Genomic DNA, 16160 nt, shown 5'->3' on the forward strand with positions numbered 1-16160 from the left:
ATATCTTTAGACGGAGGCACAAGCGTCCGCTTCCTTCAGTCCCCCCCCGCCCTGTGTTACGCACTTACTGCGCTGCCCCGCACCAAGACTCGCTCGGGTGCCGGCGCTGCTGCGCGGGGTGCGCCGGGGAGCCGCGGGGTGCGCGGAGCGGCAGCGCTACCGGGCCGCGGCTTCCCCCGCCGCCGGGGGAGGCGGCAGAGCCCCGTCCTACCGGGCAGGACCGCAGGCTGCCTGCGGCCCCCGGGCAGCCGCTCGGGGCAGAGCATCCCTGCGGCCCCGCGCCCGCCGCCCGCCGCAGGTGACCCGCCGCGGGGCTGCCCAGGGGCCTCCCGCCGCGGTGGCCGCCGAGCGCCCCGGGAGCCCCCCGGGTGGCGGTTCGGGGGTGGGGGGACATTTTTAGTCCCCTCTCTCTCGCGAGAAAGTGGTGCGCGGGCGATACTTGAAGAGGAGGGGGGGGGAGAGAGGAGGGGAAAAAGGAGGAGGAGGAGGAGGAGGGAGGGGGCAGCTGGAGCCGCAGCTGGAGCAGCGGTGGGTGCAGCGGCCGCAGCTGGAACAGCAGCGGGAACGGCAGCCGGCGGCGGCGGCGGCTCCAGCGGGTGCGCGCCCCTCGCAGCGGGCTTCCCCCGGGGCGGGCGGGCTGGGCGCGGGGCTCCCTGCCACGGCGCGCCCGGCCGGGCACCGCGCTCCGCCCGCCGCGGCTCGCCCGGTGCCCGGCTCGGGCGGCCGGGGGAGGGTGCGTGCCCGGGGGGCGCTTCCAGCCCCGGAGCGGCTCCGGGAGCGGTGGCGGCGGCCGCGGGCTGCCCGCGGCGGTGCGGGAGCCCCCGCGGATGCCGTTGGAGGGAAGGTAGAGTCGGCGCGGCTGCGGGCAGCCCCTCGCCATCCCCCGCGGCCGCCGCCTCCCGCGGGCGGGCGAGCGCCGGGCTGGCCGGGGGCCGACGGCGCCGGGGCGCGGGGGCAGGCGGCGGGGGGGCGCGGGGCGGCCGCGCCCGCTTTTCCTCGGTCCCTAACACCCCCCCCTCCCCTTCTCTCTCCTCGCAGCGCCTCGGAGAGGCCGGTCGGAGACAGGGCGGCGGGGGACCGGCGGACTTCGGCGGCGGAGAGGAGGCGGCGGCCGCTCGCAGCCCGGAGCTCGGGGGACGCGATGTGGCGGGGGCGGCTGCTGGGGATCGCCCTGGGAGTTGCCGTGCTGTGGGCGTCCCAGGCGGGCGCCGCCGCCGCCGGGCACGCCGAGGGGGGTGAGCGCCAAGGAGAGCCGGGCCAGCCGGGCCAAGAGGCGAGGGCAGGGCGGCGGCGGGCACGACGCGCTCAAAGGGTAGGTGCGGGCCGGGCCCCCGGGGCGCCGCGGCGGGGTGCGGGAGCCGGCGCGGGTCTGGCGGCGGCGGCATCCCTGCGCCCGTATCCATTGTCCCTTGGCGGTGGGCGCTGGCGGGGGTGGGGGAGCCCCCCCGGGGGCTGCCCCTGCCGAGGGCGGGGGGGGCCGGGGGGGTGGTGGGCGCCGCCCGCAGCATCCCGGGGCGCGGAGCCTGGCCGCCCTGCCGGCCCCCCGCTGCCCGCGGGCGCGGTGCCGGTCCCCGGCGCGCTGTAGCCGCGCCTCGCCCTCGGGTGGGTGATGCTTCGCGGGGACGAGCCGCAGCAGCTCGGAGGCTGCTAATTTAGCTTCTAGGAGAGACGTAGATAAAGGCACACGGCGGGCTTGCGCATTCCTCCCGCGTCCCGTACTTCTGCTTTGCATAAAGTAGAATAGCGATGGGGCCCGGAGACCACAGCATGCCCTTTTCATTAGCTGTCCTCTTTCATCTCCACCTTAAACCTTTCGCGATGTGCATCTTCTCGTGTGCTCAAGCGGACTGGCTTTGCTTGCCTGGGGTTCCTTGTGACCTGGGCATGGCACAGACGGAGGGAAGAATAGGGACCATTTTTTGGTATCAGAGCTATCTAGTGCTAGTATGAGTGAACCTAAGCGTACAGGAATTTAAAATAGTCGTGGTGCACGCTTAGCAGAGTGGGTTTTCAAAGGGTAAATCTTTGTCAGGCAAACTGTTTCCCCAGTTCTAATGGAACACCTTTCCAATGAAAAACAGTTAAGTCAGCTGAAAGGCATTGCGTGTGTGCACTGTTGAAAACTTGGTTCACTGTAGAGGTGAAAAGCTTGCAATATTGGAAGAAAAAAAAAGAGGTATCCATTTTCAGGTGTTCTAGTGCACCTTTTCAGCAGAGGGCAAACATAGCAAAAATTATATAGAGATAGTTATGTTTCAGTAAGGGATGCAGGCTGTTTTCCCGGTTTCCTCAAAAAGGAGCTATTACAGCTTTATTCTTAGAGGCCTTGATGAACATGCTTTAGTTTCTTGCTAATTGCCTCATATTTGTATAGTGTATAGTATGTATTTATATTCAGATTTGCACTCTTGGCTTTTTTTAATGCTTACTTGATTGGAAAAGGTTTATGATTTTAGGTCCCCGTGCTGCAAAAATGGATGCAAGTTATTGCTATTGTTTTTCAAGGCTCTGATTTTGTAGGGTGAGACTTTCTTCTTTCATTTCCTTATACCTTGTCACAAGAGAAACAGTTGGACAAAGTAGATCCTTCCTGTGGCAAAACCTTGGAGGGTAGGAGGACATATAGTCAAGTTTGTAGAACTAATTGCGAGCAATGAAAGGTGATAAGGAAAAATATTTATTAGAAAGTGCCTTTATTCTTCAGAATGCTTTAATAAGCTTTCTCATGATAGAACTCTGAGTTAACATCAAACTGACAAACACCGTTTTCTGATCAGTGGGACAGAATATGCCATCTAGCACACATGTGCTGACTTGAGGGACTTGGTGAATGTTAACTGTTACACTAAAACTGCTGTTTAGACAGTAATAATAGTGCATCAAGAGATGACACTTCAAGTGTTAACTATTTTTGGAATCTAAAATGGGTGAGGGTGAGTATTTAGTTTTATGAGTGGGGTTTTTTGTTAAACGGAAGCCTTCCATATCTTATGTACTTTGCAATGATTCTTTTATTGCACATTATGAGTTACTGAGCTACTTAGCAATCTGCAAATGTAGAGGTAATGGCAATATCAGTTTTAGGTATTTTATATCTAGTCAGTTGTTTGGAATATTACTAATCTGAATGAATGCCCTTGGGAAATGAGTTCTTGACAAGGATACAGTTATTTGCCAGATGATCTGAGATACAGTAAAGACAAAAATCATTAGTCGGGTTGCTTGCTAGACCTTTTTCTGTAACTCTCATTTGAGGCTGAGTGTTGAGTTCCCAAATTACTTGGAAGAGATTGTTAACACACAGTCATCTTGATCATTGTTGGCTGAGTCCTGCTGGGTATTTCCAGTTTAGAAATTGTGAGCGCTTCCTTAGGTGTGGTACTGTACTGTACAGTATGAATAAAAAGAATTGTCATTTTAACAGACAAGGTTGGAACTAATTCTTTGGAAAGCCAGATGGAAAACATATTTTGAATGTATAGGAACCGTATATGTATTAGACAAGGAGAATTCATTGTTACTGAAGGACTAAAACACTAAAAATGTGGTTTTACAAGAAGACATACTATTTTTTAAATGTGTTCATCAGTACAAATACATTTGGGAATCTGAGAGTTGTAATACAAGTCATAACAGATGCTGGGAAACTATTTTCATGTTATTGTAGTTGACTAAGACTTTTTTTTTCTTTTTGCAATGAACTTTTTGCTCTGATGGTAGGAGCATGGGGATACATTTTTAGAGAAACCCTTTTACATCTAGATATTTTGTTTGTTTGTTTGATTATGATTATTGAAAGTCTTTTAGGGTTTAAAAGTGTTGAGCTTAGGCTCTGTGTGAATACTGGTCTTGTATGTTTAAAATGAAGAAGCCTAAGGTCTGTTTCAATTCTCATGTTTTTTCCCACTTACCATTTTTTACTGCAAGCTGTTGTTCACAGAAGATGTTTGCTTTCGTCCTTGTGACCTTTGCCTCATTGTTTATGCCAGTGAGCTGTCTGAACATACAACGTGATTCTAGAAGTATATTTTAACTTTAATAATTATAAATTCTGTGGAAATGCCTCTTATGCACCCATTTTAAGACTTTAAGCTTGCTTCTCATGTAGTTTAAATTGGTCCAGCAATGAAGGCATTAGCGGTGAAGTCCTTGTAATGCTATCTGGTTTTGGTCTAAGGTGATGTATGTTTTTGTGCTGGTGCCTCTAAATGATCAGAAAGCAATCAGGATAAAGGCAGTAATTATTTCAAAATACAATTAGATTCTCTATTCATGGAAATTTTTTGGAATCTATTGTGATTCAGCAAGTTAAAATAATAAGCTGTTACTTAAATATACTTTTATCCTCTGGATCCCCTAAACATGACTCTAATTAAGATGCTAATTACATGTATTTGTGTGAAAATGGTGTAATTTCTTTGTTTTTATTAAGTTGAATGATAGTGAATGTTGCAGAACGGAATAGCTGGCTCAAAAATGATTCCTAAAACTCTTGGATTAAAGCTGTTCAACAGGGGATTGAGGTTTTTTGGACCAATTTCTTTTGGTCATCGCAAATGAAGTCCACAGGTTTACCGATACGCTTAATTGAGTAAACTCAGTTAGGTTTGACCCTTTTTATGCATCACTGCTCCCTGAAATAAAATAAATCTTATAAATCTATAACATAATTCTAGTATTCAACTATATAATTAAGGCTTCTGGGTTTTGTTTTAAACCAATATTTACCACTAAAAGTCTGCTGAAGAAAAGCAGACTTTCCGTACCAGTAAATACAGGTTTATACTGAAAAACCACAAACATTTTTCTTACAACTTTTGGCCTGCACACCTCTGGCCAGCTGCTGGTGCCACACCTTGTCAGTGTCACTGTGAGCAGGAGGCAGCCCGAGTAATTGGGAATAAATATCTTAATTCAAAATACCTGCACATTTCTGGAATACCTGGTATGCTAGAGCACTTAGCTGGCTTCCAGGCGGCATGGCTGAGCTCCTTCCAGGCCTCTGCCATGGCGGGGTGAAGCCTGTATGGAGGATGAAGAACTTTTATGCCGGTGCATCCTAATGTAAAACCTGAAGCCCTCAGCAACTGCATGCAGCATTGAGATTCTGCACCTCTGTGAATTTATTTGTCAGTCGTTGTGATACTTCTATTTTGTTATTACGTTATCCTTGGATATCCAGTTCTAGAGTGAAATGAGTTCATAGATCTTGGCGCTGTGTCTCGTCTACATGTTTCCCTTCTTCCTGTAGGACTGTATGATGCGATACAATGTAGGTGTGACTTTCTCTGGGGAGCAGGGTGTGTGTGGATGAGGAGCAGGGAGAGCAGACAGAACCAAGCAAGAAGCCAGTACCAAATCTATTCTGTGGCTGGCGATAGCTGCTATTAACACTTGCTGAGGGGCTAATATTTGAAGAGGGAATAACGTTGTTTTCAGTTCTGATTGTATAGGTGTCTTCCCCTGGTTGCCACATACATTTTGGGATATACTAGTTTAAATACTATATGGAAATTTTTGAATGCATTTAAGGAAAGCTGTCTGACCAACAGTGTGCCCTGGATTGCTTTATCCAGAGCTAGTAGCAATGCAGAGCTTGCGTGCTAGCATTCTTTAGCTGGAAGAAAACCGGCAAAAAGTAAATGATCTTCAGGCCTACGTGGTCCTTGTACTCCCCACTTAGACATCTAAATCTTGGTGTGATGGTGTCACTCGGACACCATCTCTTTAAAAGGCATGGCCTTAATCCCAGTCCTGGTTTATGAGGATAGACTTCTGGGCCTGCATAGTTCATAGTGCAGAATTAGGATTCAATTAATTTTGGGCATGCCACTGAACAACCATCCTATGGTTAAAACCTTTGGTGGGTACTGCTGTGGTCTCCCTTTCACTAGTGAGTGTCTTGGGCACATGTGATACTTAGCCAGTCTTCCCCTCTGCCATCTTTTCTCGTATTATATTGTAGCCAGACACAAACGGTTTTGAAATGCCATGTGTCTGTTGTTTGAAATTTGAATCGGACCACCACCTCCCCTAAAACACATTGGAGAAATGCTTCTTCCCCATTCAATGATGGTAAGTCACAAATAGAGCAGAGGAGAAAGGCTACAATAAACAGTATAGCAACATTCTTGATGTACTGTATGAAACATGATTGTTTTGGAAATACTGTAAAATTGTCTTGGGGGACTCAGATGAAGCAGGTTTGCTGTCACCAAGCGCCACTTTGCCAAGGTGATACATTGAAGATCAGGAGGGCAGGATTGGATGTAATTATTTTCTTTTCTTCCCCTCTTTTATTTACTTCTTTAGTTTTATTTATTTATGTATTTATTTTGGTCTGCATTGCTCTTAGCTGTGTCAGGTTGGCCTCTTATGCTGACCCAGACGCTGCAGAACAAGTTACAGCTGGCCTGTGATGGGTTTCTACTTGGTATAGAGCGAGTAGAGTTTCACATTGGGTTTGCCACTTTCTGTCCCATCACAGGAAGGTGCCTGGCTGCTCTCCATCCTGAGGGTTCCTATGTAAGGCTGATTTTGGCTATGACTTAATTGCTTGGCAGGTTAGAAACAGATGTATGCTACAGCTCTTACTCAGAAAACAAGAGATGCCATGGATTGCTCTTTGTTTCTTCCCTTGTATTCTAGGTAATACGTTTCTTCCATGGATTTGTGATGGAATTATCTAATCTTTTGTGCAGTGTTGCCTTTCTAGAGACTTTCTGATCTCAATTTGTTGGTGTTTAAATAAAACTTTATCAAGGGGGGATGGGCGGTGTTCAGTCTTTAGAAACTGGAGGCTTAAAGGGTTGTGGGGAAGTACAGCATCTGTAGAGAGTGTGTTTGGTGGCAGCAGGATTCAGTAATTTGCAGTTTGCAGTGCAGCTTTCCAGAGATAATAGTTTGGAGGATGCCCAGGAAGCCTCTGGCCCATAGCTGGGATGCTAACCATAGCTGCACTTCCTTCAATCAGGAGCCCACTTAAGGTTTATAAAAGTAGAAGTCTCCCCTGTTGTTAGCCAGCAGAGGACACATTTTGTGTTCAGCGGTGGTTCCACAAGCTGTTCACCAGATTAAGTCTGTTATGGGTATGTTTGCCTTGTTGACTGGATAAGCTACTACGTGTGCAACTTCATGCTGCTGTGCCAGAACTTCTGGGGCAATACTGGGCCTGAGGATGCAGACTTGAAGTAAGCATAGGGCAGCTCTCAGTTGGTTTGGGAGCAATGGGAGGATCACTGGGTTAGGATTTGGCGGGGCCAGTCCATCTGTCAGCTTCATTTGATCCTTATTGAATAAAGTTGCAGCTTCTGTTTTCCTGTATGCTTATTTTCCTTTCCTGTGGTGTGTTGCTAGCAGCGTTGCTCACCTGGGACAGTCTTTCTCATTGCCGTTCATCTTCCGTCTTGCAAACTTGAATGTTTTATATATGAAATTCATACACTGTCAGATAAGTTCATGGACTCAGCAGCCTGTGATTATTAGAACAGCACTACCCAAAACGCAAGACCCAAACTATTTAGCCATGTGTATCACCAGGAAAACTTCCTCTTGGTAGAACTGTAGTAGACATTGGCTAATAGGAGGCCATCTCTACTTAAACAAGACTTCAGGAGCTGAGATTCTTCAAATGTGTACATAGGGAAATAGTAACAAATTAATCGTTAGTTTTTTTCCACCTTGCAGTAAGATCACCTTCCATCTTGTTTGTCTTCATCTCCCTGCTGAACTCCGAAGATGAAGACAATATAGATGCATGTGTGTCACTTTGGTCTTACTCCCCAGACTCAGTAAATATTTTTGTAGAATGAAACAATTGTGGCCTGGAGTGTTTCTGATTAACCATCGCACTGTGCTGGAAAATATGTTTGTAGCTCTTTGGTCTTGTCTTGTGGATGTCTCCTTTGGTTGTTTTCCTGTCCGTTCTGACTTTCCCAATTCAGATTTATTTATTTTTAAAGGATTGCAGACCTACTGAACAGCCTCATTCATGCTAAGGTTGATGTGCAGGTAGAGAGGCATGAGAAGAATCATTTGCTTTTTTTGTGACAGTTCAGTGAAGTTGGGCTTTTCTTTGGAAAGTACATTGGGAGGTAAAATGTAGCCTGTTAAATTAAAACCTGTGCCTTCTGGTTTTGCTTATAGATCTTCACTGAAGTATGAAGGAGTTCCAGCTTTTATCTGGAAGAATATTTTGAATGTTGACTTGCTGGAGAATCTGTTGTTTTCCTTTCTACTTCTCATTTTATGAAATGATTCATGACCATTAAAGCCTCAGAAATACCAAATGAAAGCCGCAGTTCTTTTGTCTACAGTCTTAATCATTTTCATGCTCTTCTTCAAGTTTCCCTCTCTCATGTTTTGCTGGAGGACATCAGAATATCCAGTGATGTTCAGCTGATGTTTGAAACTAAAATTTGTTTCCTTTCAGGAACACTTTTTTCCTGTCTCTTTTCTTCTTCTTAGTTTTTCCCTCTGATATTTCATCTTTTTCTCTTCCTGTATGCAGAGTAAATTACCAGTGGCTGCTAGGGGCAAGGTGAACTAAAACAGCGGGATCCTGTCAACAGGGTTTTCCTGTTGCCTTATGGCAGGCATGCCTGTAACTGGCCTTTTGAAAACACGGTATCACTCTCCCAGCAAGGAGAGAGGCAGAGGGTAGGATACAGTAGTGTGCTGTGAAGGGAAGAAGAGAAACGCTGCTCACTCACCTAAAATACAGTGCTTTCCCTTTGGCTACTGGAAAATTTAAAACACCAGTTAGTGGCGCTGCTTAACACCTAAGGGCGTTCACTGACAGGTGTGGCTATATGCCAGGTTTATGAGACTCCCTAAATGCTGATGTTTGCGCCAAGGTGGGGATGGCGGATAGCACTGGCTCATCCTACAACCTCTGGAAAAGCCTCGACAAGGGGCTGGCTAGCGTTGGGGCTCGGCTGGCCAGCATGCCCCATGCCAGTCCTTGCACTGCTGCTCAGCTCAGCGCACGGTGCAGGCTGGCGGAGGTGCTGAGCCTGCTGTGTGCTTTCTCTTCAGAGACTGTTAGAAGCCTGCCTCCATCCATAGCCGTTAGCAGGTACATGCTGAGTGTGGTCGGTGGTGCTGGAGGTGTAAACTGGTTTCTCCCTGTTCTCTCGCTGGAAGTGACATCTGGAGAGCTGAGCATTACCCTAGACCACAGTTACATCTGTTTCTGGTGGGATGCTATTTAGTGCTACCAGGGTTGAAAGGTCCTATGATTTCTTGTCCCCTGAATGCACTTTTTTTAATTAATTTTTAGAAATTACCTGCTGGATCCCTCCTGTTTACCAGCTGTGCTTGTCTGGCCCAGCAGATAGTTTTTTTGGTGGTATACTTGCACTTTACATGGTTTGTACAGCCACGTAGATGGGGTGTCGAACTGGACCCACTGTCATTCTCAAGTGGAACAATGAGGGAATATGTGCCAGAAACGCGTCTGTTGCTGGCAATGAATGAGAACAATGCCTGGCTGTCAGGTTAGATGAGCCTGTCCCTGCAAAAGACACTGTCAGATTTTCAGAGCAAGTGTGGAAGAATTCACTTAATGTCAAATGCTGTTGTTGGATTGCTGTATTTAGCTGTCACAGTGTGATGGAAGTTAGGGTTAGAGAACTGTTCAGTATTGCTGCAGGAAACTTGCATGTCATTTTGAACTCTTGACTTGCACGTAGGCTGGAGCCAAAGATACCCATAGAGCTGCTCAGCATGTTATTTTTTTAGTTGAACCGAGCCAGGATTCTGGGACAGCAGTATCCTTACTGTTAGAGTGAGAAATAGTTATCATATTAGGCTCTCTGCATGCCACAAACATCCAGGCTTACTTATTGCGTGATAAAAATGAGTATATCAGATGCAATCCTTTGTATGTAAAAATATATAATTTGCTTAAAAATGCATACTTATCCTTTATAGGATAATAGAAGCTGAATTTTGTGTTTGCTTTCGGAGTCTAGCATTGTTTCCTAGATTTTCGTTGTAAATGACTGAAATAAATAGCTTCAAGAGTCCTCTTAGTAACCCTCACTGAACGACAAAAATGGGCACAGTGACTAAAAACATCCTGTTTTCTCATATTTAGCTGAACAACAGAGAAGCAAACCCTGTTTAAAGTATTTGGGGTAGCTGGAGTTGAGGCTTATGCATGTTAAGTGCAGACCCATGTCGATGGTTTTTGCTGTAGTCCATCCACCCCTCCTGGAGGAGGGGGCAGGCACCAGTGCAGCTAAACGAGGTTCTTTTGGTATTGACCTCTAAGTTGTGCACTAAGTACCTGGCTTCTGTCATTTAGGTGGGGAGGGACCTTGGAAGGCCATGTGGTCCAACCCCTGCCCAGAGCAGGGTGAACTTAAATTGTGTTGCTCATGGCTGTGTCCACTAAGGTTTGGAGTACCTCAAAAGGATGGAAATTCTAGATTCAGTGGGAAAGCCGAGTAAGCTCCAGCGGAGTCAGCAGAGCTGGGCCACTCCATGCTTTTAGCATTTACTCTGAGGTGCTGAGAAATTTGGGAAGGTACATAAAGCTGTTTTACAGCAGAAGGTATAGATCTGATTGTGTGTCTCTGGAAAATTACTAGTAAAAGCTATTCTTCACATTGTGGAGCCTTAGCTACTACTTCTTAGTACATTGGTTATATCAGACTTAGACAACTGCATTCTGAAGACCAGCGTACCGTTTTTCAGGTGCAGTTTGTCATTCATTTTGACTCCCAGTGCAAGCATGGAAGCACCGCTCCGATTCTATGTGGAAATGATTAGCAAATAATTCTAGGTACAGTTTTAGCAGGTACCAGCATTACTCACCAAAGAGGAAAAGTAGGCAAAGGTTTCTCAAAAAGTAACCGTTGGCTGATGATTTGCTTTAAATTGTATCTCTTCTGACAGAGAGCTGGGTCCCTACGTTATGTTAAACATACGCCTTCAGCCAAACAATTAATAAAGGTCCTTCATTAAACATTTTCTTGCAAGGAAGAAACCCTGTGTGTTTTCCTAGGGAGAGGAAAAGTGAGCTGAAGGAGCGATGGGAAACCCTTCCCAGTATCCCTGTAGCTCACCTCAGTTGTGATTGGTATTCAGCTGTCTCTTACTCTTTCAGTTGCTCTCTGCCCACTTTATCTGGTCTCTGTCTAATATGAGACCCACGCTTTGGGTTTGGTTCAGACTGGGTCACACCAGGGTGGCTTGGTGCATGGCAGTGCCGCTGACAAAATTTCCGCCTGAAGCCTTGCTGCCAGCAATGCCAGAAACTCTTCCTCCCGTGGGAGCTGCAGATGGGCAACACTTTCTTTGGGAGAGGGCTGTAATTTCCTCAAGAGGTCACAGGCAGGGCAGAGCGGGGATGTACAGAATTAGCACACCCCCCCGGGCAGGCTGCAGCACAGGGCTCCGACTGTGTCTCTGCCAGGGCCCTGGAGAGGACAGCCACGATGCCCCTGCCGTGCCTAGGCTGGGTGGCATTCCCTGCTGCCAGCTTCACACGGGGCTTTTGAACACTTCCCTTGCTTCTCCGGCTGTCACGTGCTCTCACTGCCCGGTTGTGCCTGAGAAGGAGGCATTGCCAAGCTTAGCATGATTTGCTTCCCATCATTTTACATTTGTGTGCCTGCTCCACAAATCCACCCCCAGTTGCTGGCTGATCGTGAATTTAGGAGAGCCAGGCAACCATTCATCCGTGCTGAGCCGGGGCGTTGAGAGCCGGAGTAGCAAGGAAGGGATGGACCCAGTTGGTTCTTTTGATGGGACAATGTCAGTGTTGCCCCATGGAGAAGGGAGATCATTAATTAGAGAATGCGTGACGGGCAGAGGCTGTGCTGCAGCCACAGGACCTGGTGTGCCCGTCTGAAGGAGCCGATGCTGCAGTCCTGCCCGGGGTCCATCCCCACACGGGTGGAAAGGACACACAAAGCTTTACTTTGTCATGGTGGTGCAGGTTCCCCGAGGCTGTTCCTGAAAAAGAGTATCTTCTAGTTTGGTGCTTGCAGATGCTGTCAGCCAGACCTGTCATTCTCAAGCATTAGTCATCAGAATTTCCAGATGAACTTTTTTTCTCTCTGCTGTTCTAAGACTTTTCTAGTTGATGGCTAATGTCTTTTGATAATTATTCAACTCATTTTTCTATTGAATTTGTACTTACATATCATTAATCAGAGACATAATTACTTGTTTGTTTTGGACGTCTTTGATGAAACTTTGGGCATCAGTCATACTGTCTCTCAGCACCATACCATTACAGAAATCCTTTTATACTTTACAAGTTTGTAAGTGACTCTAAAAGTGAAAGACTTGTCTTTTTTAAATTGCAATGGGAACAGCTTTGTCCCTGAGGTGCCGTCTCCCTCCTCTGGGCTTTGGAGTGAAAGGAAGGGTGCTGTGGGCACTGCAGGTGGCTTGGGCTGTATAGATGCATTTGTGCTTATTTTACCGTCACAAATCACATTTTATAACCAAACTTTGCTTGTAGTGCTGTTCAGGAAAACAGTTTTATAACAATATAAAATGCTTCTTTAGTATTCATAGCCTATAATATCAGCAGGAAAATATGCTCTATTAAACACAACAGTGGGTAGCTGTTTAAGTACCACAGTCGACCCTTTACAATTTGATTGATGGTTTTCGTGATTTTACATGAGGTAGATTGTTATTCCCTTGAATACTTTATTTATTTATCTTTCAGGATTTAATGCCATAGTGTCTGATCACCTCATAAATATCAATGAATGTAACCTTCAAAATGAATTCTTTTAAAAGACATTTTACAAATAGGCAGAAGTAAAGGACACTCCCTCCCTCTCAAAGAAGTAACATTCAGACTTTAATATAGGTTTCTTTTATAAGCTAGACAGCAGCTTTCTGACGAAAAAGTGTTCCACTGGAAAATGCACTTGTCAGGCTCAAAGTGTTCCATGGAAGTACAATTTGATGACTTTTTTTTTTTTTTTTTTTACGAAGCTAAGCATGCTGCATCCGAGTTGGAGCTTCTTGGATGTACAGCCTAGCCTACCCTGTGGACAGCTTCGAGGCTCCCCGGGTCTCTGACTTCATTGGATGCTGGCTCATCTAGGTTTTCCAGAGCCCCATTTTGGAAATAGATTTTAAAAATCGGGTTTCCCCGTGGCACAGAAATCTGCTTCTGACTCTTAACTCGGACCAGATGGTCCCCAAAGCCATGTACTTGCTGAGACTGAAATTTGACAGAGTACCTAAACATCACTTTATGGTCAGCCATTTATAGATTCTTACCAACCTGGATCGGAAACGGGTGGTTTATGCCTGTAGGTTTTAACAGGTAGCAACAAACTCATTCTGTCTGTCTTAAGTTCCGTTATTTCTTGTGACTGGAGAAGGTGAAAAGCAATCTTACTTGTCTGCTTGCCAGTCTTACTTGGCAGATGATTGTGGAGCAACATTTGGCATTGATGAACAGGGAACTCTAGGAAAGTTACATGGTTATAGCCCTGCAGGGAAGTAGCTGACATTACTAAAACTGAATACACTGGAATTATATGAATAAGACTTTGAGTCTGTAACACCAGTTTGCAGGAAGGAGAAAGGGCCCTGCAACAAGTCCAATTGTGTTGCTCACGTTCACCTCAGTTACCACTTTGTATTATCCAGAACCAGTGGAGGGTAATGGCAGTGTCTGCTTTGACTTCAGTCGTTTCTGGCCAAGCGCGTAAGGAAAAGACTAGATGTCACTGAAGTTAGTGTAATCAGAATACTTGAAACTGCATTAACAATGCAGATCCCTAAATAAATATAGTATAAAAGTCCTGTTAGTTAGGAAACGAGCATAAATAAATGTTTGTATATATCAAGATTGTTTGTCTTAAGTTGCCTCACCATATGAGGTAACTGTTGTTTACTTAGACATTGCAATACTAGGGATGAAGAACTTTCTGAAAGACCAAGGACAAAATAATAATAGAAAATCTTTCCTAAAACAATAAACACTTTAAATCTGTCTCTAATCTGTATATGGCATTTTAATAAAGCAGATTCTAGAAATTTTATAGCTGGCTTTAGTTGCATTAATCTATTGAGTAATTGCTCACAATATTAATAAAGACTGTAAAATTTTGCTCTGATAGATTTCTTAAATATACAATAAAAGGAGGTAGATTTTCCCATTTCTAAAGCTATTCTTACTAGCTTTACTTGCATAGATAGATGTATTAAATAGGACAAGATAGATTAAAAAAAGATTTGTTATCTGTGAGGGGCATAGAACCATTTCAACTTTCATATTTTTTACCAATAAAATCATGACAGGAGTAGTGTCACATCATGTCAGTTTTCAATAGTAAACTCTAGTGATATATTTATTTGAAAGGGTAAATATGAATGAGAGGAATGGGTTGAAAAGAAAAACTCCTATGGATCCATCATTTCAGAAGGGCAGTAGGCCCTTCGTATTCATTTCACGGGACCCCGTCTCTCTACATGCACCCACATGATTTTTTTGGAAAGTAATTTGTGCTAATGAAGCATCGGCATATTGTGGCTCATTTATTTGGCTGATGTCATGGTTGATGTTTCACTTGTACATACATATAGACATAGTTTTGCTCATGGACAGAACAGGGAACAGTAAAAGTGCTTCAGAGTAAAGAAGAGAAAGCAGCCTGAAGCTTAAACATTACTGTTCAAAGAGCACTAGGTTTCCTCTGTGTTCACTAACGGTGATGGATGTGATCCCTCATTTTGTATTTAAATGGGAGATTAGCTCAAAATTCCTGTACGCTCCTTTTCTAGATATGGGATGACATGAGACAAGGTTTACCCATTCTGTTCCTGTTGCTCAGATGTTACTGATTTGATTTGTGTTTATAATGTAATCTTTGATTTGTAAAAGTGTATGTTACGTAAAAAAACCAACATCCAAAGGCATCTAGTTCTGCTAAAAACATACAACACTTCTAGATTTAATTATTGAAATGTATATTGTAGTGATTTACTTTTTCCCTCTTTATGCCTCTACTTTTAAAACATGTTTCTGAGTAAAAAGAGGAATTTGTCCTTTTTTTTTTTTTCCAGACCAAATGTGTGTGGATCACGTTACAATGCTTACTGTTGCCCTGGATGGAAAACTTTACCTGGTGGAAACCAATGCATAGTCCGTAAGTTAATCCGGTTATGTGTTATGACTGAGGTTTATCTTCGTCCCTCTATGTCAGGGTATTTTTAATTGTATACCAGAACTGAAATGTGTTTCTATACAATTTCAATAGCAGCTGCACGTCATTTCTTTACCATTTTAAATATATTAAGCTAATATACCAAGTTTTGTGGGCTACAATACAGTGATGTGATACCAGTATTTAACAAAGGATTAATCTCATCCACATGTTCTGTTTAAGTCTGTGGGAAAGGGATCCAGGGGGTGTGTGGACTCAGGAGCAAGTAGCTGTGGAATATGTTAATCTATTTAGGTAAATGGAAGGAGGCAACAGCATTGGGCCAGCAAGTACATTTTCTCTGCTTGTTTGGACCATATCCCTGAAATATCTGTGTTAGGGATATAAATACGTATATACATACATCATATATGTATGAATGCTCACGTGTAATGGTGCAGTTTACCAGAAATAATTGTTAAAGGCACTGTGCCTAAGACTGGTAAGACTGCCTCCAGAGATAGCAGGCAGTGTGCTGTCAAGTGGGAATTACTATGCTTTTGTGTGTCTGGTGCAGAAATAAAGGGAGCGTTGTAATGCTGCCTCGGTGCCATCCTTCCTCCAAGAGCAGTCCAGTGGACCACAGTTTCACTTTTCCAAGGAAATCTCCCTTTATCTAGTGTGGCCTGTGGCATGTTCCCAGACCTTTTCATAAAAGGCTGTGAAGGTCTGTCTCCTATAGTGCTGTAGGTGAGCAGGAAGAACTGTTTTGGAATCTGTTGTATGCAAGTTGATGAGTTTGTAGATATTTATGTTACGGTACTGAGTGCATATTTTCTATCAGGTGTTCTTTGTGTATTTGGGCTTTTTGAAACACATTTTAAAGGCATTTATGTTTTCTTTATAGCAATCTGCAGACATTCCTGTGGGGATGGATTTTGCTCTAGACCAAACATGTGCACATGCCCAAATGGTCAGATAGCCCCCTCCTGTGGTTCAAAATCAAGTAAGTATTTCTTCTGTGTCTTT

The 16160-nt window shown here is 45.1% G+C and overlaps 1 protein-coding gene across 1 annotated transcript in view; it reads left to right on the forward strand.

Annotated features, from left to right (window-relative positions):
- The first annotated feature begins 743 nt into the window (after nucleotides 1-743).
- The window catches only part of FBN1 (fibrillin 1), a 157391-nt gene continuing 141974 nt past the window's right edge, over nucleotides 744-16160 (forward strand). The window contains 5 exon segments of the mRNA XM_040601426.1: nucleotides 744-844; nucleotides 1039-1231; nucleotides 1233-1312; nucleotides 15052-15134; nucleotides 16039-16137. Coding sequence (XP_040457360.1) covers nucleotides 828-844; nucleotides 1039-1231; nucleotides 1233-1312; nucleotides 15052-15134; nucleotides 16039-16137 — 472 coding nt within the window. The 5' untranslated portion in view covers nucleotides 744-827.

Source organism: Falco naumanni, chromosome 7, assembly GCF_017639655.2.
Source record: "Falco naumanni isolate bFalNau1 chromosome 7, bFalNau1.pat, whole genome shotgun sequence".
Lineage (NCBI taxonomy): Eukaryota > Metazoa > Chordata > Aves > Falconiformes > Falconidae > Falco > Falco naumanni.